Source organism: Bos mutus, chromosome 6 (assembly GCF_027580195.1).
Source record: "Bos mutus isolate GX-2022 chromosome 6, NWIPB_WYAK_1.1, whole genome shotgun sequence".
Classification (NCBI taxonomy): Eukaryota; Metazoa; Chordata; class Mammalia; order Artiodactyla; family Bovidae; genus Bos; species Bos mutus.
This window is the reverse complement of record NC_091622.1, coordinates 69,696,309-69,720,771: the sequence shown is the minus strand read 5'-3', so window position 1 is coordinate 69,720,771 and position 24,463 is coordinate 69,696,309. Positions and strand designations below refer to the sequence as shown.

The 24,463-nt window shown below is 48.3% G+C and overlaps 1 protein-coding gene across 4 annotated transcripts in view; it reads right to left on the bottom strand.

Annotated features, from left to right (window-relative positions):
* PDGFRA (platelet derived growth factor receptor alpha) overlaps positions 1-20,443 on the bottom strand; it is a 47,508-nt gene extending 27,065 nt beyond the window's left edge. Inside the window, exons 1-7 of one of the 4 annotated variants that reach the window (XM_005907633.3) lie at positions 20,261-20,443; positions 10,925-10,985; positions 9,132-9,449; positions 4,980-5,240; positions 3,523-3,653; positions 1,513-1,684; positions 1,231-1,420 (exon numbers count right to left, since the gene is read on the bottom strand). In XM_005907633.3, the coding sequence (XP_005907695.2) occupies positions 1,231-1,420; positions 1,513-1,684; positions 3,523-3,653; positions 4,980-5,240; positions 9,132-9,449; positions 10,925-10,973 (1,121 nt within the window). In that variant the 5' untranslated portion in view covers positions 10,974-10,985; positions 20,261-20,443. Of the gene's footprint in view, positions 1-1,230; positions 1,421-1,512; positions 1,685-3,522; positions 3,654-4,979; positions 5,241-9,131; positions 9,450-10,924; positions 10,986-11,526; positions 11,548-16,637; positions 16,912-19,094; positions 19,560-20,260 lie in introns of those variants that run through there. The other 3 variants (XM_070372415.1, XM_070372414.1, XM_070372416.1) reach the window with 3 other exon arrangements.
* Positions 20,444-24,463: the final 4,020 nt, after the last annotated feature.

Genomic DNA, 24,463 nt, shown 5'->3' with positions numbered 1-24,463 from the left:
GCATCCTTACATTCCCTGGCCTGCCATGGGGACCAGAATATGTGCTGGAGGAAATCAAAAAACACCTTAAGAGACAGCTCTCCTGGACTGCTCCGTGGACAACCACCATCGCTACCGATGGTAGCTTGCAGACAATCCTGGTGTCTCAAGTGTTGGCTACGCTGGGATCACCCTATTTCTCTCTGGCCTCACAGCCTAGTAGAAAGTTAGACCCTGTACACTTCTCTGTGTTCCTACATTTCGTGTCTTAGAAAGCCTTCCAGATTCAGTGTCCCACTTCCATCTCTATCACTGTTCCACAGAGGTAGTCACATTCCATTTTCCCAGATGTTGCTTCTCAGTTACACATGGAATTCAGTTCAGAAAGAAGGAAGCAAATCCTGAAATTAAGTGAACTAATGGCAGAGGTTCTATCTTCTCCTCTTTCCTGAAGGCTTGAAATAGAGGATTTTGTCTTCTTTGAAAGGTTTCTAACAAAGATGCAGGGCTGGATTAGCTGGGCCCTTCAAGAGGGATCTTCTGCTCTTGGATTCTAATCAGGGCTTAAAGCTGCAAGAGACCTCAAAATATCATCCAGTTCCTCATCTTGAAGGACATAAGGTATTCTTAACCCTACATTATAGATGAGGAAACTGAGGCTGAATGGTGACTTACACACAACGCCACCACTAGTTAAGAGATGACAACAGTCTACAGCTCCTCAGAGAGCAAGGATCCAAACTACCCATAGTACGTTCTCTCCTGACCAAATTTACTCAGACACTACTCTTATTTCCCATGAAAGTCTCACTGGGGCAAATGTGTTTCAAATTAAGCCAATGATGTTGTGTTTCATGTAGGCTTATGTGATAACTGCCCTGGAACTGGAATCACCATACATGTCTACTTGCAATATGGGTGATGGATATCAGGGAATATATATGAAACCCAAGTGGGTCCAATTTTACTTTCTTTCCTCCACCCCTTTCTGAATCCAGGAACCTGTCTTTCATTGGGAGCAGAGATTTTTCAGTTCTTTCTTCTCATTTCATTGTTACATACTTACCAACATACTATTATTGCATTGCAACATTATCATGAAATGCACCTGATTTCCGGTATCTTCTATTTCTGATTGCTAAATTTTCTATACTGACTCTTGTTTGGGGTCATAAGACACACACAAACCTCAGTCTATCTAAGAATATACAATACAAAGAAAAGGCAAACCTGAGAAGGGTGTTTCTTTACCTTATTTCCTGAATCTTTTCTATGTCAGTGGTGATCTCCGTGAGATTCTCAATCAGAGTCAGGTTGTCCTTTAGCCAGGTTATCTTGGGAGGGGGATAGGCCTGCACATCCACCACAAAATGCTTGACTTCATGCAGGTTGACAGCTTCCAACAGGTTAAAGTTGGGTTTGATTTCAATAAATCCTTTCTCTGTACAGGGAAGAGTTTCCATTAAACAATGATCACCTCATGGTGGATCCCGAGCAGCATGGCTGACGGGCAATTTAGGAAGCAGAGTGTACCGTGAACAGAAATGGTGACGTTCCTCATCTTTTTGACCTCCTTGGTGGCCTGGTGGGCAGCACATTCGTAATCTCCACTGTCTTTCACCGTGGCCTCGGGAACCCTCAGAGTGTACACCAACTTGATGGACGGGAACTTGGTTTCCTCCAGCCTCGTGATGCCTTTGCCTTTCTACAGCAGAAGAGGAGGAAAACTGACTCTAACAAGATGCTTCCTAAGAGGGAACCCCTGCCTAAGTTATGGACTCAGTGATAACGATACACCAATGTGGCTTCCTGGATTGTAACAAGTGTACCACCCTGTGGGGATATAGATGGGGGAGGCTGCTCCTGTGCTGAGCCCAAGGGGCAATGCAGGAAATCTTTGTACTTTTTACTCAGTTTTGCTATGAATTTAAAGCTGCTCTAAAGGGACTTCCCAGGTGGTCCAGTGGCTAAGACTCCATGCAACCAATGCAGGGGCCTGGGTTCAATCCTTGGTCAGGGAACTAGATCCCACATGCATGGGGGAGAGAAATGGAACAAAGGAGAGATACTATCAGATGCCAAAAAAAGAGCAAGGAGCAGAAATTTGCAAACTAGGAGTGAAGGGGGAAAGACCATATATATATATACACATATATGTTTATATGTGTGTGAGTGTGTGTATACATATATATTTATTTATTTACTTATACATAGATGGTTTTTGCTGTCCATAAGGGCACTGCATTAAATACTGTTAAATGGTTTCTGCGTGGGACCATCACAGCCTTTCACACACAGTTCATACACACTTACCATGATAGGTTAGAATGAATGAGAACTGGATGTAACATACACACACCAATACATATAAAATAGGAAAACAACAAGGACTTACTATATAGCACAGGGAACTATACTCAATATTTTATGATAATCTATAATAAAAAGAATCTAAAAAAGAATATATATATTTTATATTTATATAACTGAATTACTTTGCTGTACACCTGAAACTAACACAACTTTGTAAATTAAATATACATCAATAAAATAAACAAAAGGATGAATGAGACCCTATGTGTAAATTCCCAGGGACCAGAGATGACACAGCGGCTCCCCTTCCCCACCTCCACTCCTCCCTTCTTCTTCTTTCTGTGGATGGGCCAGCTTCCACCAGAGTGCTTGGGACTCAACAAAGATCACTAAATCTTTACTGAATGATTCAAGTTATGCCTGTTCACTGAAGGAAAGTTATGCATAGAAAAACCAGGCAGGGAATTCCCAGGCAGTCCAGTGGTTAGGAATCTGTGCTTCCACTGCCAGGGGCCTGGGTTCGACCCCTAGTGCGGCTGCGAGGTACAGTCAAAATAACAAACAAATGAATTTTTTTATAAAGGAATTTCCCTGGTGGTCCAGTGGCTAAGACTCTGTGCTCCCAATGCAGGGGGCCCAGGTTGGATCCTGGTCAGGGAGCTAGATCCCACATGCTTCAAATAACAGTTTGCATGCCACAACTAAAAGATTAAGACCTGCTGCTGCTGCTGCTGCTAAGTCGCTTCAGTCGTGTCCGACTCTGGCTCATATTAAAACAAAGGCAAGACCAGGCAGGCAAGAAACAGAGTATCATGGGCGTCCACAAGGCAGGGAAGCAGGCAAACATTACCCAATGCCTTAAAATTCAAAGGCATGGGAGGCAAGAAAAGGAGAATTCATGACTTTCAGCAATCAGAAACTTTTAAAATTCATTTGTGTTTTGCTTTGCTAATTTTTTGGTCACTATCTTGTAGCCATATAACCTGCCTATCTGATGAAAAAAAGAGCACTCAGTGTGAAATCTCTATGCATTCTGAAGGACCTGGCTCAGCTATCATCACCTCAGACTCTCCCACTGCTCTAAGAACCACAATGTCCTCTTGTCAGAGTGTGTATCAGAGATGGAAAGCTAAGGTCAAGAGGAGGTCAGTGTTTTGCCCCATGAGCGATAGGTCTTTGAAGCCCTACTGTGATCCACTCCCTGCCACCAGGGGCCTTAAGGGTACCTACCATTTGTCCAGGGTAAGTCCACTGAAAGTCAACCACCTCGTTGTTAAAGACGGTGCAGGTGACCACAATCGATTCGCCTGCCTTATATACAGTCTTAGGAGATTCCATTTCCAGATCAAGTTTTGATGTTGCTATTTAAAAAAAGAACAAACACAAGAACCTAAATATCCAAAGTATAGTCAGGATCTTACAAGGTTTGAATTTTTAAAGAAGATTCTGAAAAATAATTTGCAAACAACTTTGATCAAGACAAAATTTTGAAAATCTCAGAAGCCTTGATCTGCACTGCCATACATAATTTGGTATAAAGTACTCCATTCTAAAGGAGATCACTCTTGGGTGTTCATTGGAAGGACTGATGTTGAAGCTGAAACTCCAGTATTTTGGCCACCCGATGCGAAGAGTTGATTCATTGGAAAAGACCCTGATGCTGGGAAGGATTGGGGGCAGGAGGAGAAGGGGATGACAGAGGATGAGATGGCTGGATGGCATGGGTTTGGGTAAACTCCGGGAGTTGGTGATGGACAGGGAGGCCTGGCGTGCTGCGGTTCATGGGGTGGCAAAGAGTTGGACATGACTGAGCGGCTGAACTGAACTGAACTGAAAACACATACACATATATACATATACGCACATGCAAAACAATAACAATAGTAATAATAAATTCCAATTCGCCAAAAGACCACATTCGCATCCTCAAGCATTTGGGTGCATTATGACTGCAATCACTTTTATTGACCGATCAAGGCTTTACTGACTTCACTTTCCTAGCCACTAGCTCCTATCCCATCATTTATTTATTCTCCTCTTCTCTCCCATTCTGCTTCCCAGTTATTCTCAGCATTTCTCAACCTAGCATGGAGTCTGGCATAAAATAAGCCCTTCACAAGAGTTAAACGGTATACTCTCACTAACACCATACTGCATGTAAGTGCTCTATAAATGTGTTGGCCCAAGCGTGGTTTATACATTCCCATTTGCATTAGCCACTCACATCAAAGGGATGAAGTCAGCAGCTACCAGCTTTTCTCAAAATCACTTTTCTGAAGTTATAAAAATTAACCTAGAAGTCCAGCCCCCACAGGTGTGTGTTTGTAGTTACGGCCTTTGTAGTCAGGAATGCGACTAAAACAGTAAGAGGCTTATGCAAGAAAAAAAAAATTCCTTACAGTATACTGAAGTTGAAACACGAAGTTGAAACACGAGATCATACATGGATAGGAAAGATTTTGCCTTTAGTAATGCCAAGCTTCATATTATTACAGCCACAGAGATGAGCTTAACATTGTAGGTTCAAGGTGGGGTTAATCTACCTTTAGGAGGTTAATGCCAAGTCCCCATATCAGAATTTGGGGGTTCCATCACTAGGCACTAGGATTTTAAAAGAAAATTCTACATGTATTTGATGACTTTGCCTGTACCTCTTATTTAGAGAAGATAAGAGAGAACACAAGTACCTGTGTAAGCATAAACATTGAATGGAATGGTCTGGAACTTCTTCCCTCTGACCGTGGCCTCACAGATATAGAGCCCGACACTGAAGGTTCCTTTAAAGCCTTGTCTGCTGTCATAGGAGGCAGGCACTATCCCCTCACTGCTGAGTAAGGTCACTGGAGTCTCAGGATCAGTCGTGCGGCATGGGATGATGACCGAATCTTCGTCCTCCACGATGACCAAGGAATCTGTCATTCCTAGAGGTACGAAGGCTACATCTGGGTCTGACATTTGGGGGAAAAAATGAAAAACACATTAAGGATTAATTTCACCTTCACACATATATGCAGAAAAATTACTTCTTTGGCATTAGTCATATTAGGTATGAATTTTACCTTTACTCATAAATCCAGAAGTGTCACCCCACTGACATTTGTCATCCTAACAGCTAGAAGGTGATTTTTTAAAGTATGAACAATACCAAATTGCCCGTGCCTTCTTAAAAAATACTGAAAACAAATATAAATACTGTCAGAAATGGAGGTCAAAATTTAAACTACAAAACACAAAACAAAATGGATATTAAAATAATCAAGTCTGAAAAAAAATCAAGTCTGCTCAAAACATGAGAAAATACTCATAATTTTTGAATATGAAATGCTTTTTACAATGCCTATGACCTATAGCTGTATTACTTGAAAAGTAGTACAGAAATCTACTAAAAAATAACCTCTCAAATAATAAATAAAATGTATAATTCCACAAATGTATAATAGCCTGAGACTTTTCTTTTCAAAAGACAACCGGCTATTTAAACTACTTGGTAATAAGTACTGAGAGTTTCCAGCATCAGTTTCACAAAGGATACACAACTCTAGATAATTGCAAACAAAATCTCCAGCAATGCAGAGCCTGGCCGGATGATGTTTGTGCTGGGGCAAGGGAGAAATAGGAAAAATCTCTGGACAATCTTAGGCAGATCAAGACTCAGTTTAACAAACCCACCTTCCTACCACTGTCTTCAAAGCAGGGGAGCATTTATGTGAGAATGACAAGGGGTGACATACTAAATATCTATTCCTTTTGAAACAATTTTTTTTCAATTGTTAGGAAAGAAAGTTGATACAGATGAGAATGGCAGAAAAGAAGTGAAGAGGGTTTAGATCCATAGTTACAGAAGACAGGGAAAGGTGCCAATTTTAAACTTTTTTTTTTTGGCTGTTCCATGCAGATAAGGGATTTAGTTCCCTGACAAAGGATCAAACCCAGGCCCCCAGAAGTGGAAGCTCGCAGTATTAACCAAGAGACCTCCAGGAAAGTCCCAAGGAGCCATTTTTAAAAACTTGAAAAAGCAGAAAGGTAGGAAGATATACTTCTGAAACTCCCTTACTCAATGTCCGCTAAAACAACACAGATGGCAAGAGCTATAAATGGTTTATATGCTTGTTTATTGAAGCCAAGTACTCTAGTTTGGGGGCTTCCCATGTGACTCAGCGGTAAAGAATCCGCCTGCCAGTGCAGGAGATGTGGGTTCGATCCCTGGGTCGGGAAGATCCCCTGGAGAAGGAAATGGCAACCCACTCCAGTATTCTTTCCTGGAAAATCCCATGGACAGAGCCTGGCGGGCTACCATCCATAGGGTCGCAAAAGAGACACAACTTAGCGATTAAATAAGACAAGACCAAAATTCTAATTGCATTCCCCTTTAATTCAACCATCTATATACTAAAATTTCCATGACTTGAATTTGTTTTTAGAGTTCCAAATTCCTGAACTCTATTAGCAAAGACTCCAAAACACAAAGCCACAAAATAACTTCAGGTTAAAATATACAGTTTGATCTGTAACACATCAGCCAGAGTTTCCTTTAAAGTTCAAGTCTTCCCTACCATCAAGTACTACTTATGCAATGCAAGATCCAGGTTCTATCCCTGGGTTGGGAAGATCCTGTGGAGAAGGGAACGGCAACCCACTCCAGTATTCTTGCCTGGAGAATTCCATGGACAGAGTAGGCTGGCGGGCTACAGTCCATGGGGTCGCAAAGAGTCGGACACGACTGAGCGACTTTCACTTTTCACAGATACAGACACAGATACAGAAATAAACATAGATCATTACAAAGGAATGCCCAGAGAATGCTAGGTGGGTGGTAAAGCAAATGAGATGCATGAGCTTGCATCTCAAGCTCATGGCTAAGTCTAGTTGATTAGGGTGGCTGCTGCCAGAAAGCACCACACATTCTGCCTGACTCTGAAATCCATCCCAACCTTAAGCCATGCCCTCCAGAGATGTTTCCAGACAAAGACTGTGTGGAACCGGGTCTCCCTAGACTGGAGGACTCCCAGACCTTCTTTACACAGAGGTCTAGGACTCATCTACCCCCACTTCCTTCCTTCTCTCCTTCATTCAGGGTCACACTTGCACTGCAGGCAGACAACTCTCCCAGCCTCGGCCGGATCCCTCCTCATCTTCTCTCATAACCAGTGAACCAGTGAAGTTGCTCAGTCGTGTCCAACTCTTTGCAACCCCGTGGACGGTAGCCTTCCAGGCTCCTCCATCCATGGAATTTTCCAGGCCAGAGTACTGGAGTGGGTTGCCATTTCCTTCTCCAGGGGATCTTCCCGACTCAGGGATTGAACCCAGGTCTCCCACGCTTTACCATTTGAGCCACCAGGGAAGCCCTTCTCTCATAAGCCTCTCCTTTAATATATCCCTTGCATATTTAACTCCACCTTACTCCTATGCTGGCATTTGCTTCTTGGAGGACAAAACACAACACTGACCAAGATTTTTATTAGAAAGAAAAAAATCCATTCCAACTCATCAAGGTTAAATACAGGCACACCTTGGTTTACTACACTTTGCTATATTGTGCTTCACGGATACTGGATTTTTCACAAATTCAAAGTTTGTGAATGCTGCATCAAGAAAATCTATTGGTGCCATTTTCCCAACAGCATTTACTCACTCTGTGTCAAATATGGGTAAATCTTGTAATACTGCAAATGTTTTCATTATCATTACATTTGTTACAGTGATCTGTGATTGGTGATCTCTGATGCTGCTGCTGCTGCTAAGTCGCTTCAGTCGTGTCCGACTCTGTGCGACCCCATAGATGGAAGCCCACCAGGCTCCCCCATCCCTGGGATTCTCCAGGCAAGAACACTGGAGTGGGTTGCCATTTCCTTCTCCAATGCATGAAAGTGAAAAGTGCAAGGGAAGTCGCTCAGTCGTGTCCGACTCGTAGAGACCCCATGGACTGCAGCCTACCAGGCTCCTCCATCCATGGGATTTTCCAGGCAAGAGTACTGGAGTGGGGTGCCATTGCCTTCTCTGTCTCTGATGCTACTATTGTAAAAAGATTACAACTCCCTGAAGGCTCAGATGACGGTTAGTATTTTTAACAATAAAATATTTTAAAATTAAGGTATGTACATTGCTTTTTAAGACATAATGCTATTGCACACTTAACAGGCTACAATGTGGGACTTCTCTGGTGGCCCAGTGGTTAAGTCTCTATGTTCCCAATCCAGGAGGCACAGGTTTGATCCCTTGGTCAGGGAACTAAGATCCTGCATGCCACATGACATGGCCAAAAAAAAAAAAAAAAAGAGTACAGAAGTGTAAACATCCAATGCACTAGAAAACCAAAAATAAAAATAAAAATTTGTATGACTCAATTTATTGCAATATTCACTTCATGTTGGGAGTCGGGAACCAAACCCACAGTCTCTCTGAGGCGTGCCTGTATATGTTTTCTTGAATTTGAAAAATATCATGGTTATTTTGAAGCCATTATAATGAACTATAAGCCACTCTAAGATAAGGCCTATCTAACTAATTTTTGTGTCCCCAACACTTAGCAGTGCCTGATACCCAGTACATGCAAGTAAGAGATCAAAATGAATAGAAATGAGTACATTTCAGATTTTCCTCACAATGCCAATAAAAGATGCCACAATGAAATGGTTTTCAAAACTTAATACAGTTCTAAAATGTTAACAATGAATATTTCTGGATGATGACAGGACAAATGATCTTGATTTAAGCTTGTGTGTTTGTAGTTTTCAAATTTTCTCTGATAAATATTTATTATTTTTCTACTTCTAAAAACTTTCATGCAATGAACAGGCAAGACAGGACAAGCCTGGTCCGGGGGGACCCAGGCAACTCACCTGGCACGTAGATGTAAATGTGCCTGCCCTCGATCTCGTTCTCGTCCATCTGCGTGTGGTTGTAATAGCAAGTGTACAGCCCAGTGTGGGCCGCCGAGGCGCTGACCACTTCCAGCACTGTCACAAAAAGGCCACTGTTGTTCTCCTCGTTTCTGATTTCCACGTCGGGGTACTCTTCTTCAGACATGGGGTACTGCCAGCTCACTTCACTCTCCCCAAAGCATCTCAGAGAAAAGGATGAATTCAGCTGCACAACCCTCTCATTTTCATTGGGCAGGATGGAGGGTAATGAAAGCTGGCAGAGGATTAGGCTCGGCCCTGTAAAAGGAAACACGCTCTGAACAGGATGCAGCCCGAAAGGACGGTCTCACCCAGAGCAGCTTCTGTGAACAATGACCATTTCTACGCAAAAATTCGTTAGCCTGGATGCCCATGAAAGGCCCCCCATTATGAACAGCACCGCATCTGCTGAGAGCAGCAAACGCTCCAAAAGCCTCAATAGCCCTGTCCAGCCCCTGCTGGGCTCACCCCTCCAAACACTCCAATGGACAGAGGACTTCTCACTCCAGCTCCATATCTTAGACTCTCATGTGGGACCACGAAATAGCGCAAGATGGCATAAGCTCAAGCTCATATGGGCTCTTTACTGTCTGCGTTCCCTATGGACAGAGGAACGGACTGAACAAAGTACAAGGCAGCTTTGTGCTCAAGAAGCATGCGTCTTCCGTTTCTCACAATACTCTGGCGTGCCTCCTCTCTAATGACTTCCAAAACCAAAGTAGGAGGATGTGGATTTCAATTCAAAAAGAATAAGTCAAGCCCAAGAGTGAAAACTCTTGAGTTCATCTTAGAACCTAAAATGTCAGTTCAGCTTCCCCTGTCTATAAAACTGGTAGAAGTGATATTATGACTAAATTACGCACTCAAGATCACTAATCCCCTTCTAAGCCTGGTGCAGGAAATCACCCAACTTCAGTATGTGTGCACTCTGATTGGTCAGCTTGTTAAGAGGGATGTGAAAAGTGCACCTGAGTCCCTATTGTCCTTCAGGTGAGGAATACAGAATGGACTTCAGAACTCCTAAATCACTGATCATGCTCAATGTTGCCATATCCATCCAGGTGAGACCTAAAGAGACTAATAGGCTTAAGTTAACTCCTCAGACTAGAAAAACACTGGTGTCATGGTGAACATCTGCAATTCATGATTATCTGGATGAAAACTAAGAAAGTCCAATAAATATTTCAACACGTGGCCCCGCTGGCATCCTCCTGGTGGAAAAGTTAGTAAGCTTCCCCAAGCGTGAGATAGTGAGTAATTCAGTTTCAAGGCCAAAGGTGACTCAAAGATTTTGCAGCAATTAAAGCATCTTCCATTTAAGGCAGGTGTAACTTAAGACACGTATGATTTCCTGGATGAAAATTTCCTCTCTTTGTTTCCTTTGAGCATTCTTGAATTAATTTCTCTGACCCACCTCTCCTGGAAACCCATGACCCAGGAAACGGAAGAGGGTGGCGGGCAAATTTAAACTATTATTCCTAACAGCATGTCAATGCCATGATGACACAGACTGAAATTGCCACCAGAGAACATTCTTTTTGGCATTAGCGCAACACAGCAAGGGGAACTGAATGTGTGTAGTCCTTCTAGATAACATCTTGTTTCTCTTTACTCTTTTGGACTGTTTGCAGGAATATAGGCAGTACACCCCCAGAGCACAGAACTTAGGTGGGCGGGTGGGGGGCGGGGATTGCCCCTGCGACAACAAACTCAGAGAGGCTTGAGATCCATACCTGTGAAGAGACAGCCTAAGACCAGGAGTGCCCAATGGGAAGTCCCCATTGTTCTGGAAAACTGAAAAAGTCAAACAGAAACAATGTTAGTCAATAAAACAACTAGTCATGAGCCTAGTTCTCTTTGTGCTTTGTGCTATGGAAAATGTTAACGACATCATTTCAGTCAACAACATCCTGGTTAAAGTAAGATTCACAGTTAAAACAGTAAAATGCCTAAGAAGAAGGAGTTATATAGCCTTGTGTGGGCCCAAGACCATGACAGGAGCCAGCTAAAGTCGAAACCCTTTTTGATTGCCTGCAGCTTTCAAATTCCAAAACGTCTCGCTTTATTGTCTTGGAATATGTCCAAAAGTACAGAAGAACGGTTCCTCTTAAAACATTTAAATTGATTGCGAAAAACAAATAAACATGTGTATTTACTCAACTTCTAAACCTGAGCTGTTTTCACTCAAAATGGGTTGTCATTTGCTTTGTGCTTTGCTAACAGAAAGTATGCGGTCGCATCCTCAGCAACCTTTGGAAAAGATGCTTGGACTGCCAACGAATGTCTTAATACTTAAGAGCCATTCTGTACAGAGGGTACCAGAAGCTGCACTCACCCAGTGTCACTTAGAGGATATCATACGCCGATCTGTAGGCTCAGGCCTGGGGCCCCAGTCCAAGCTCTCCCAGGACCTGCTACACTTAGAGTCAGGCTAAACGAGGCACAGAAAGCCCAGGGCACAGGCGTAGAAGGCGAAACAGTAAAGGAAGTAAAGAAGTGAGAGGAAATGAGAGAGAAAAGTGTGGCTAAATTCCTGTTTCAGGGATACAGTAAAGCACAGGATAAAATTTGGACAATTCATCACACAGGTCCCTGTACCTTCAGAAAGCAAGTTCTCCACTCTGATCTCCTGCAGCAAATTCTGGGGAACAGGAGAGCAGTGGAGAGAGAGATTGAAACCGAATGTCCCTAAGACACAAACAGGGAAAAGCAGTGGCCAAGAAAGAGAGGATAAGGAAAAGTAAGGGAGGGAAAAATGAAGAGGGACCTGTGCTGCCCTGAAGTAAAACCATGGAAGTCTATTCTGGTCCACCTTCTGAGAAGGTCCCTTTATCCTTTTCTTTCCACGTACACCTCACACATTTTATCATCTCCCCCTTCACTTCCCACACGAAGTAACTGAGAAAATGATCTTCCTGAGGTCCACCCGAAGGAGCCTGCAGGGGTTGGGGCCATTGAGCACCCAAGTTTCAAATAAAGAAGCTCCACTGAGAGTCGTGGGCAGTGGCACAAGCTACAAGATGATCCTTAAAAAGATCACCCAGCTCAAAACCCCAGTTCACGCAATGGAACGAGTTCATAGCACTTAATTTGTTCCACAACTGACTCTGGAAACGAAGATGTGTGTGCATGATTCCTGAGTAAACTGTCTAAAAAACAGAAGAATACAGTCAATGTATGCCTGTGTTTAGTCCTTGTTTCCTCCTCCTTTTTTTTCGGTTGCAGAGGATCCAGTAGATAACAGCCTAGTAGTTTTGGGTAGAGCCTGATCATTTATTTTCGCTTGAATCTGGGAACTGGCCTACTCACAGACATCAGATTTCTGCCTCATTAAAGTCTACCAGTTAAATGGAGGAGGAAGAAAGGGGAAAGATGGAATGCTGATAATGGGGAGGGAGGAGTTAGACAGGAAAAAAATGATGATAATTCTGATTTCTCCAAAGCAGAACAAGAAACCAGTATTTGCTTAAAAGGGTCATGTGTATGCCATGCTTGTTAACAATAACTCTTTGAAATATCTGATGTTTTAAAGTGCCACTTGAGGCTCAGAGAGGCTTAGCAAATGACCCAATATCACACAGCTGGTAGTAAAGCCAGGATTCTAACACCAAGTCTGTGTAATGCAAAAACCACGCTCTCTCCAAGCCACCATATGGTCTCTCTCAAGGGAAGGTCAGTGTTTCAGCCTTGTGGGCTTCCCCCACCCTCAACTATTTCCTCATGCAAATTGGGGCCCTGCTTTCCTCCTCTGCTCACTGCCACAGCGAGAGAAGCACAAGGCGCTCTGAACCGGAGAGCAATCTGCACAATGCTGGCTGGATGACAGTCTCCAAGGATCCTGGCATGTGCTGGAGGTTTCAGGGTTTCCTCACTGCTGCAATGACAGGCACAGGGTCCCCAGAGCCAGGCTGGCCAACCTGATTTACCACATGGCCTGTGTGTTTGTACATATAAATATCAGCCTCCCACTGATAATCCACTTAGCGAACTTCAAAGGAGCCCTCCACAGCCAGCTTGGGTTTTATCACATTTATATGCTGCATTTCTCTAGTGGGGCTTGCCAATGATGCACTTTTAAAGCATTCCCAAGCTCGACAGAGGGGCTCGCTGCTTTTACAAGGCAGGCTCTGAAGGGCATTTTGCCCTGGCCAGGCCCCACCAGACTTCCTTCTGTGCATCCAGATACTGGGGACCCAATGCCAGAGAGGATTACTTACTGACATACAAAGTGGGCAATGAAAACAGGACCTCCGAGCAAGCGATAACGGTGCAAATACTGAAAATCAACATGTGTTTGCTCACCATTTCAAACTCCCATCTCTGATAAGAGTGGTTCCCTGGCTAGAAACCCAGGCGTAGTTGTGAAGTTTCATGTCATTACTCATCTGTGACTCAGACAATTTACTCGTGAATAATTGCAGACTGTGAGCCCTACAGGGAGGTGATGGAAAACAACTGGGAAGAACGGAGCTTTCCCTGCCTCTTGGCCCTGGAGTGAGAATCTCTAGGAGTGGTATTGCTGTTTCCACTGCTTTTCTACTCTGGGAATAAATGCTCCTCCAGAATCAATAACCCCTATCCCAGCGCTCATCCAAAAGTCAGACGTGCAAATATAATTGAGGTTGCAGATTCAGACAAACATGGCATGCTATGAGTCAGCAAGAATAAATCACTTTGCAAGGTGGAATGATGGATTTCATCCAAAAAAAATTTAATCATAATCATTTCTCTCATGCCAACTGTATGTTGGACTTCTGTCACAATCCTCTATAATCACAGCTTACTGCCACTGGTTAGAGAAACAATCGGAGAAAAAAAGATCTCTGCTGTGTTCACTCTGAGGCAAGTAGCTGTGGCCTCCCCTTCCACCCCTCATTCTCATTCATTTCTTCTCTCAATAGATGCTGATATGATAGAAATGGCATTGGGCTAGGCTCTGATCCCACATCTGACACCCAGTCTAACCTCTCCGAACCTCAGTCTCTCTCTGTAAATCAGCACTAAGAATACCTCATTTGCTGGCTTGCCTTAATGCATTATTATAAAGACTAAATTCCACACAGTTTAATTAAAAGGGCTGCAAAAACTGCAGCTGTTGGTTTTCATGCTGCCTCTTTTTCTATAGGTTCCAAAGATGTCTTAGCCAAGAGGGACATCAGAGTGGCTACTTCAACATCTATTTACTGAGAGAGTCAGGAACCAGAGGCCACTTGACTGGCTCTGCACCACCAGTGTTAGCGGAGAATTGGGTCTGAACTCTGATACAGGGAAGCCTGATGTAGCTATCAAGACTGTTCCCAGCTGAACCAATATACATATATATATACAGTCATGTAAACAGAGAAAAAAATCTGTTTGCAGCCACTATTCTTTCTCTTTAACACACTGCCATGCCCGTCCCTGCAAACAGAAGTGAAGAGCCATTAACTATGACTCTACAATCAAAACCAACATGCTAAGCTAGAGAGTAAACAGACGGCAAGCAACGCAAGGGCACTATTTCCAGAAGAGAGAGCATGGCATTCTTCTCACAAACCCAGAGGGCTGGCTTCCGGATCACCAACTGCTCAATGCAGCCCGCTGCAGAGCCGCTGAATATTGAATTTCACCCCACCCTGGCATGATTAGAGGCCACTGAAGACTCTCTCACAGTCCCAAAAGCCACTGACGACTTCAAGATTCAGATTTCCGAGGTTCAGTTAATTTCAGGTCTCCTTAGTTAATTCTAACTGTGAAAATTACATGTGCTGTTTTTCTTCCCTGTGACAAACGTTCCTGTGACTTCAGTCCAGGCGTTCCAAAAGCTGGTTCACCCTGGTGGCAACTTGAGCGAGGGAGTGTTTACTGGGATCTGCACCTCACCAGAACCTGTTTTGTTGTTTTTATCTTCTTGAGTTCCATTAGACATTCCAGTGCTGGGTGGGAGCTGGAGTATTTTTACATGGGAACATTTTATGGGACAATCTGAGCTCATAAACTTTTCTGCTCCCCTGTACCAGATATTTAACCAGGGGAGTCTAAAATGTCACTTCCTGTTGATTGTCACCAAACTGGTGTGACACCCAATGGGACAACCTTAGGTGCAGCAGCTTGTACTACACTTGAGGCTCACCAAATCCCCAACATTAGGGCTTCACTGTAAAAGGAAACGCAAAAACTGGCCTATCTTCTTCACAGGTCTGCTCTGATAACCCGATGTGGTGGGCCAACACTTGGCTTATTAGGTAAATACAAAGGATTAACAACTATGGCGAAAGACTACCCCAAAAGTCCATAAAACAAGGGCTGTCAGTCCAGTGATTCTTGTAGCTTCACAGAAAACTAAAACTTGGTCCTACTGGACCGAAAAACGCGTCTTCCTGATGCCACGACTTGCTTAAAATCTCCGCGAAGCCGATGCCAGCAAAGGATCGTTGCAGTTCTCATATAAAACCAGCAGGTGGCAGTATTGGTCCAAGAGACAGGCAGTCCTCTGGTTTCGCGGGGACGTAAATGCTGCTACAAGTCCTGTGTTAACATATCTCAAATCTTCCAATCTCCTACTTAATTAGGTGGCACGTTTGGGTTTCGTGGTGCCCTCTGTTCCAAGCCCGTAGAATAGAAGCAGGGCAATTGCCGGTGAAAAGGCTTAACGTTCCGCTGGGCCCCAAGAGAATTCGCCAGACATCATCACCAGCACCGTCAGCATCATCCCTGCCCGCGGGTCGTCCGGGGCGACTGAGCTTCGGGAGCCAGGAAAATGGCGCTGCCATTCCAGGTCGCAAAGGTTTGGAAGGTTCAGCAGGAAAAGCCACTCGGGAGTAGCTCGAGTGGTTCAGGGTTTTGTTTAGCCAATGTTCTCCCCATCTCGCAGTCTCCACCCGTTGAGGGGAGACAGACCACCTGGGCCGCGCTAGGTGGGGTCCCCGACGCCGCAGCCGGGCGCGAGCTGTCGGGTCTGTTCGCAAGCCACTGTCACCGCCTCGTAAACCCCGAGGCGGGGGCCGCGACTGCCACGCAGCCTGGGAATTGCGGGCTGATTGGAAACGACTGTTCCCGTTGCACAATAACGCGGGGTCATAAAACAAACAAACAGCAACAGGCCGCCTGCGCAGAAGGATTTTCGAAGGGCCAGAAAACAAAAGTCGCCCCATCCCTCCAAAGGAGTGCCCAGGACCCTATATCCTCCGCTTCGCCCACATTTCACTATTATGACACCCCCACCCTTATCACCAAACCCAGGAACCTCCGCCCCTCTCGCACACCCAGCGCCTCCAGGGCAGACAAAGTGCCTGCAAGGCGTCACTTTGAGGCTCCAGGAGTGGGTAAGGTGAGCGAGGTTAGTCGAGTCCTGGGTCCCAGCACTGCGCTCCGACCCCGCCGCGGCGCCGACCTCCCGAGGCTGGCGGGGAGCCGGACGGCGCGCCGGACACCCGCTAGAGGGCGCGGCAGCCGCGCGAATCTTACCGGCTCACTCCTCGCCTCCGCCGGTCGCTCTGGCTCCGGGTCCCCGACAGCGCAGCGGGGACCGCGCCTCGCCCACCTTCGCAGGGGAGGATCTGCGCTGGCACGGTCCGGCCCCACCACGCCCCCACAGACCCCGAGCTGGCTGCGGTCCACGCCCTCGGCCGCTCAGTCACCTTGAGGCTGGGGACAACGACCGCCCGCCCCCCGGTTTAGCGTCCTCATCCGCCGCACTCCTAGTTTAGAGCTGCGGCGGCCGCTGCGCCCTAGACTCGACGCTCGGCGTTTGCATTGTTTTCGACTGAGACCTGAGACGGGGGCCGGACGGGGTGGAGGGAGAAGGATCGAGGGGTTTAGGGTTACAGTCGCACGCCAGCGCCTCCTATGGGCCTGAAAGCGCCACGGCCGCGGACAGCTGCGCGGAGAAGGCTGCGTGGAGCTGAGGCTGCGCTCCCTTCGCTTTAGAGAACCCAGCCTCACCCACTGCGTCCCCCTCGCCCGACGCTCGCTTTGCCCGGGTTGCCCTGGGCACACACGCTCCGCCTGCGCCTCTCGCTCCTCTTTCGCGGGGAAGGGGTAGACTGCAATAGGTGGGGAATTCCGAGGTCCTCTATCCCTTTCAATCTATATTTCCAACGGACCCCTGGTTCACTGCTCAGCTGAAAACAAAAGGAAAATGCCACCGATCCATTTCAGCAAAATACAAGCACCAGCAGAGCCCTAGAGCACTGTGGGGAAACGCAATCTGCCCCAGCTCTGCATCCCACAGAAGAGAAGATCGCAAGACCTTTCCCCTCTCCCCTCGTACCCCGACGGCTGATGCTGCGCGCCGACCCTATTAGACTAGAGGCCAGGGAGATTGAGAGCCGCACCTTTCGGCGACTAAGCAGGCTTTTAGCTTTCCTCCTAGAACTGCCACTTCTCCACCAACAACATGTAACAGTCGCGGCTCCCTGGAGGCCAGAGGGAGTCCCACCCACCGGGCTCTGCAGGAAGGCGCCGGCCACCACGTCCCCAGAACGCGTCCCGGCACTGCGCGCCGCCCACGGCCGGTCCCCAGGAGGCACAAAACCGGGCCGCCTCGGCGCCAGACGCGTTTGCAGCTGGAAAGCCTGGCCCCGATGCCCCTCCCCCTACACCCCTCCCCAGTCCGCGCCCTGGGAGGAAAGCGGACCTGGGGCCGGCAGCCGGGACTCCGCTTCGAGCCCCTCTCGGTCTAAAGACTGGAGCTTCCCGGTGCCTTCTCCCACCTCGTCTTTCTGTCTTCCACCCGCCACGACCCGTCGCTTTGGAGTCCAGCTACACTTGGGTCAAACCCAAAGTAAGACTGTTCAAGAGCCCCCAGCAGGGACTCACAAGGGTGTCAGTGAGCCTGTTGGGGAGTGGAGTAAGGGCCCCTTTTCCCGAGAGGATTGTGAAGAGGAGAAAACCAAGAGAGAAGGAAAAGGAAAGGAAAAAAGAGAGAAGTAAAAGAGCAAAGCAGCAGCATCAGGGCCCGGCTGGGTCAGATGGAGGTGGGGCTGGGGGTGGGAGGGAATGTTAGAACCAGAGCCAGCGCGTCACCGAATGAGGTGCGCACGTCCGGGGAGTCCCTTCCTCCCCTCCAGGGGTCCCCAGGCTCGCCGGTCTCTGGGGTGTTAGTCTGGTGAGCTGGGCGGCTGATTGTCGCTCCCCGTTTGCCCCGGATGTCTCTCCCCGCTCTAAAAAGCTGCCTAGTTCTGTTCGAGAGCGACAGTGCGGAGGCGAGTCGGTCCAAAACGTTGAGCAATTCGGTTGAGGAGCCAAAAAGCCATTTCCCACACAGCGCAGCCCGGGTCTTTTCTAGGCGGCCGGGCCGGGCGCGGGGCAGTCCGGACCTGATAAGGGTCATTCGCGCTCCCTCTCCATCCTCCGTTGGTCTCTCACCCTTGGAGATGGAGTAAGTGGCAAGTTCTTCTAAGCACTCTTTCTGCACGTCCTGGAGTCCTAGCAGGGCTTGGGGGAACAAAGTGTGGGGAGGGCACTCTGGCTGCGGGAGAGACAAGGCTGAGACGCTTGGCCAGGCTACTTCACACCTGGCCAGGAGGCCGAGGTTCCTGGTCCCTTTAGGCAGCGGTCGAGCCACACTCCCTCTCGCTCTGAGCTGACAGAGACCCTTTCCGAACTGAACCGCTGATCCCAGTCGTTTCCGAGCCAAGGGGAAGCTGCCCGCTCCCTTGGCGCTATCTGGAGAAGTTAATCTCATGTATAAAAGCCTATTTCCATGGGGATAGACGATGGAAGAAGGTGGGGCGCGAGGAGACCCCTCCGGGGCGAACAGAGGCTGGCACAGGGAGTGAAATAGATACAGGGACACTGGAGAGGGTGAAGCAGCGCTGGGCCAGTGCAGGAGGCGAGTGCCCCGCACGCCCGTGTGGAAAGGGGCACGGGTACCCCGAGGCAAGTAGTGAGGGCGGTTCGCCTCCCATGTATCTGTCTTACCTGGGAACCAAGTTTCTCCGTTCCGAGTTGTCCCTAACTTCCCCCACAACAAGTTCTCCACTTTTTTTCTTTGGCGACCTTCCTTCTTTCCTTCCTGCGGCCGGGACTGGGAGCAGCAGAGCTCCGGGCTTGCAAAAACGGTTCCACCGAGGAAGGGGCTGCGCAGAGATTGCTGGGGGTGGAGACCACCGCGCACAATGAGGGCCCCTTGGAGCGCAGTTAGAAATTCCTCAAATCCCAGTTGCTGGAATGCGAGGCGACGACGACTTCTTCACTCGGGGCCAAATGTGTTTGTCATTACTCCATAGACCGCCTGCCTGCCCGCCAGCCCGCGCCGCCGTCGCCCCCGCGCTACAGCGCGCAACCCGAGCGCGCTGCGGGGCTGGCGCCCTCTCTCCCTCGCAGTTCACTGATTCCCGCAAACCACTGATCCCCAAACCTTCGCCCAAATCGGCGCCCCCTCCGCTCGTCTCACAGCCGCCACGGTTGTACTGAGTCTGGCCCTTACCGGGCGCAGCACCGTCCAGTAATTACGCGTCCTGGGTCGGCGCCATGTGCACCCGGTGGGCACCCCAGGTCCGGCCCTCTCCAGCCGAGCCCTTCACGCCTCCCCTCCCCTCAACCTCTTCCGCTCCCCACTCCGCGCTTGTTTCTCCCCACCTCCCTCGGTCCACCAGTCGCGCTCCACACCGCCGGCTACAGTGCTGTCCCGCCAAACCGCGGGCGAGGAATGAAAATACTCATTAAAAACCTGTAGCCTTCCAGGACTCCATGCCAAGAAGAGGGCAAACACCTCTGCCCCCACTCCCAACACTGCTTGGTGCTCGTCCCAGTATACAGGAATATCACCCCCAACCCCCAAAAGAAACCTCAAAAATGTAAGCCTCAACAATTTCTTTGGGAGGCCATAGAGTTGTTAGAAAAATACTGCTTTTAAAAATAGGTCTGGAAAATGTGTTTTTTTAAACCCCTAGACTTTCGAACTCTATGGTTATCTTCCCTCCAAGTGAAGTTTATTCAAAATAAATTACTCTCTGGACATACAACTAGAATTCGACTCCAATTTTTTTTTCATCGCCCAAAGTTTGAAGTTACTTCACTTCTAGCCCAAAGAGCCTGATTAGAGATTTCTTTTAGAAACAAAAATCCTTTTTCTCCTCCCTTACCTTCTCCTCCAATGTCAATTCGCAATGAAAATCCTACATGAGGAGGAAAAAGTGTGTCCACGGCCTGCAGCCCTCTCCTGCAGTCCCCTCCTCTGTTTCTCTCCCTCTAGCTCCAACTGTAATGGGCTCAAAAACCGCGTTTTGTAATTGATTCAATGTTATAGTCCATCCTTCTAAAACTAATCATTTGCTCTAAGTAAATAGCTGTCAGGAAATGAAGCCCCCCCCTCCCCTTGGCCTCTTCAAAATAAGAGTTTCCCTCGAACTCCATGCGCTCTGAATCTTCCAGCCTCCAGATTGCGCCTTCGCTTTTCGCTCTTACGCAATCAGGGGGTCCAGCCCCAACCCCCAGACTTCGACAACAACTGGGGGGCGGAGAGAAGCCGACCAGATGGGGTGGGGGGGAGGGGGAGGTGTTGATGCTCTGCCGGGAAAGAGGTTCGTGAAAATACAAACTGCCCATCATTTCCAAAATGAGTTTGCCTCTTGATTTCGGGGGACAGTTTCCTACACTGCTACGTTGCTTTGTATTTTCTTTGAAAGGAAGAAAAGGAACACGTAAAATTGCAGTTAATGCCCAGAGAGAATATAAATCTGGAGTCGAGAAGTGTTCTTTCTGTAGAAACTCCTAACCCACCTAGAATCCGGGCCGTCGGGAGAGGTCTCCGAGCTGTTGCGTTGTTTTGAACCTGGGGTCTTTTAAGGAAAGTGCCATATAGTTGCTAATCCTTTAATGGGATTAGGCAAGCTGTTGAGTCTAATATGAAGATGATGGGTGGTTTTTTTCTTGGGCGGGGAGGGGGTTTGCTTTAGTTTGGTTTGATTTTGTCTAAAGACAGAATTGAAGTAGGGTACAGAGTCGAGGGTCTGCCGTAGGTTTGGAACTTTCTCCAACAGAACGACCTTTACTCTCTTAAAGCACTTATCTTGTCTTGCCTTTGTTTTCATGGTTATCTGGGCGAGGTTGTCCTGGCTTCTATCACGCACACAAAAAGGCTCAGACTTGATCGTCTGGGGAATCTTCTACAACCAGCCTGCCACCTCCGCGTTCAGGGGAAGGGTACAATTTTGACTCTCCCCGCACCCTCTCCCGCCGCGTGGGTCGGGCCGTACGGGTACACTAGGGATAAGAGGGGAGCCCCCAACCCTAGCCCTGGGGCGCCAGGCAGGAGACTAAGCCGGGAGAGGACGATCCTGCTCGCGAAGGAAAGGGGGCGCTGACGCTCCAGGAACCAGACCTGGGCAGAGTGGGGCTTCCCAGCGAGGGCGGGGGAGGGGAGCGCGTTTGCCTTCCCAACCTTTTCTAATTTCGAATTCTCTCGTTGGGTGGAGGGATCAACCTTTACCACCACCCCCGACTCTCCCCCCACCCCCACCCCCCAACACACACTTGACAGTGGCCAGGGCGGCCTGGTTTAGGCTGGAATGTGGAACAGCCATCACCTTCTCCCTTACTTAAGAGAGTGGATACGGAGCAGCCTGCAGGGGATGCTCACAGAGAAGTACTCGAAGGGGTGCTGTATGGAACTGCGACCGGCTCCTGGGGTGTCAGGTTCGTGAAGACGCCTGAGGCTGGGCTAGGGGCCTCATTCCCCAAGTCCTTCTGCGCAACCGCCTCCCGTGCATCTTCAGTTCGGGTGACTGCACTGCTCACTATTACTTCCACATGTTCCTTCAGGAAATCATTGAAGGCAAATATATGAACAGCCCCTTGTTCGGAATGCTAACAGGATACCGTAATGTTTGTAGATAACGAACGAGGACTAAAGAACCCCCCAAAATCGGAGTGCGGAATAATAGGGGGAAAGCGGGTGCTGGCTTTCATGCTAATAATAAAATCCAGCTGAGATACAAATTTTTATACCAAGGACTCGAGAGGGTAGGAGGCGAGGCAGAGCGCAGGGCCTACCCGGTAAGGCCTGCTTTGCTGCTAGGATATTGCCAGCCTGGTCAAGCCGGGATCTCCAGGACGCAGGCCTCTACTCTCCCCGCCCACAAATGGTAACTTCACAATTCCTTTCAGAGACGCTTAAAGGGACCCGAAAAGCGGACTGGGCAGGGGTGTCTTCGGGCCATAACTCCTCGCGGGTTTAAAACAGAGAGAACGGATGAGCAAGTAAGCACTCAGCTGTCCTTCTGGTAGTAATTACCTGCCTAATTTGAATGATGCCTTTGTTATGATCATTAACAAACATTTGCTAAAGGTTTCCATGTGTGACATTCCAGAAGGTTTAAAGGCTTGGGGAGCTGACTCCGGGGATGGAACACCGGTGGGGGGTGGCGCAAGGGAAGCAAATGGTTGGGAGATTGCCCCGAGCCTGGGCCGAGCAGATAGAGGGAGGTCAACATCTGCCTCCCCAGCAAAAGCAAAATAAACCCACTAGTCGGGAGCAACCTCGGGGCTGGAGGCCCACGGAAAGAGGCGGTTAGTGCCTTAAAACGAGTTCTGCCCACCCGCTCCTCCCACTGCTCATAGGCGGGTTTGAATCTTGCCGTCCGCCCTCTGCCGAGGTTCCGCGGATTGACTGCGCGCGTCTATCAACAGGGGCGTCACGGGGAGGTGGGGCGAGCCGTTTCCCTCTCCCAGTGTTGTTCTAAGATCCTTTCAGATTGCTCCCCTGATGCCCGGGGTCCTGGGTGGTCCAGGAGCCGCAGCGGGCAAGAAATGCCTCCTGGCCGAGGCGAACTGAGAGGTCTCTTCTCTGTCTGCTTCTGCCCGGGGCATTGCGGGGGACCCACCACCCTGAGCTCCCGGAGGAGTGACCCTCGCCGGCTTGGGTAGTTGAGCGAATGTCCCAGCCTCAACCCGGATTTTGATTTTCACCTCTTGTGTTTTTCCCTTGAGAGATCATCATGGAATTACGAATGAGGGTTTTTTCCCCAAACCCGCAGTCGGGGCGGCTGCGACCCTCTGGGAAGGAGGCCCAACTAGAGAGATGAGCCACGTGGGGAAGTTAGGGGAGCGCGGTGTTCTGGCGTGGCCTTGCGCATCTAGGCCCTCAAGCGACAAGGAAATTGGAAGCAAAAGATGGAGCAAAGCCAGCCATCAAAAAGAGCCCCCTACCCAAAGTTTTTAAAACCAAATCCAAATGATTCCTGAAAACAAAACCCAAATCTCTCCCTGCTCTGCCTCCCCGGCTCGCCCACCCCACTCCCGGGCGACCGCGGCCGGCCGCAGCCCCGGGTCACACCTTTGAGTTTCGTGGGCGTTTCCCCGCTGAGTTGGCTTTCTGTTTCTCTTCTCCTTCCCGGCGCTCCAGCTCCACCCCCCAATTCTGCTTTCCTCAGAGAATTCAGAAGGTTCTTGCGCTTTGGAAGACCTCTGATTACAGCATTTATCAAAGCCGATAGTAGCGAAAATCACCTTTAAACCAAGTCGCAGTTGGTTTTTTCAAATGAAGTTGGGGGTGTGTGGTGAGGGGGGACGCCTAGCTTTTTTTTTTTTTTCTTTTCCCTAGCTTTCTGGATTGAAAATAAATGGCCATTTGGTGGCTGGGGGGCGGGGGGAGGCGCTAACTGTCCCTTTCCCCACCCTCTTTCAATTCTTGTCTGATCCTGGAAGAGACGCCTCCCTGGGCCGGCGAAGGGACCTTAGTGAGGAAGGCTCCGAGGAGGCTTGCGGATGGTTGGGTCCCCGCCCTTGCCTCGGGTCTGTCCCAGCTGAGGTTTGGAAGCTTGCTCTAGTCTCTGCAGCTCAGAATACAGAGGCCCAAGTCTTATTAAAAGAGGAGAAAGAGGGTACAGACGGGCTCGTGTAACTTGGGGCGACAGTTCTCTCCGGGACCCCCTACACACCTCGTCTTCTGGCTGGTGGCTGACTAAGGGCGCAGCGTCTCTTCTGGGTTCCTAGAGGCTTTCTCTTCAAAGATTTGTCTCCAAAGAGAAGTCCAAAGCTGTTCCCCGTGGCTGGAGACCAGACGCGCCTCTGCTAGGGCTAGGGTTCCTAACACTTCAGCCTGCTTGGTGACCCGAGGACCATAGACTGTGAGCTCTGTTTCCCACCCTGACAAGCGCAGGGAAGGACTAAGCTCCTCAGAGCTGAGAAAGACATGGTGGGACTAGACCCCTCTGGGTCTGGATTCTTGGATACCCTCTTCCTAGGGAGAGAGCCTGGCTTTCCCAATAGGGAAAGGTTTTTGTTCCACCTATTCCCCTTTTCTTCTGTTAGACCTTAGCTTTTAGTTACTTTTAATTTGAAAGCCA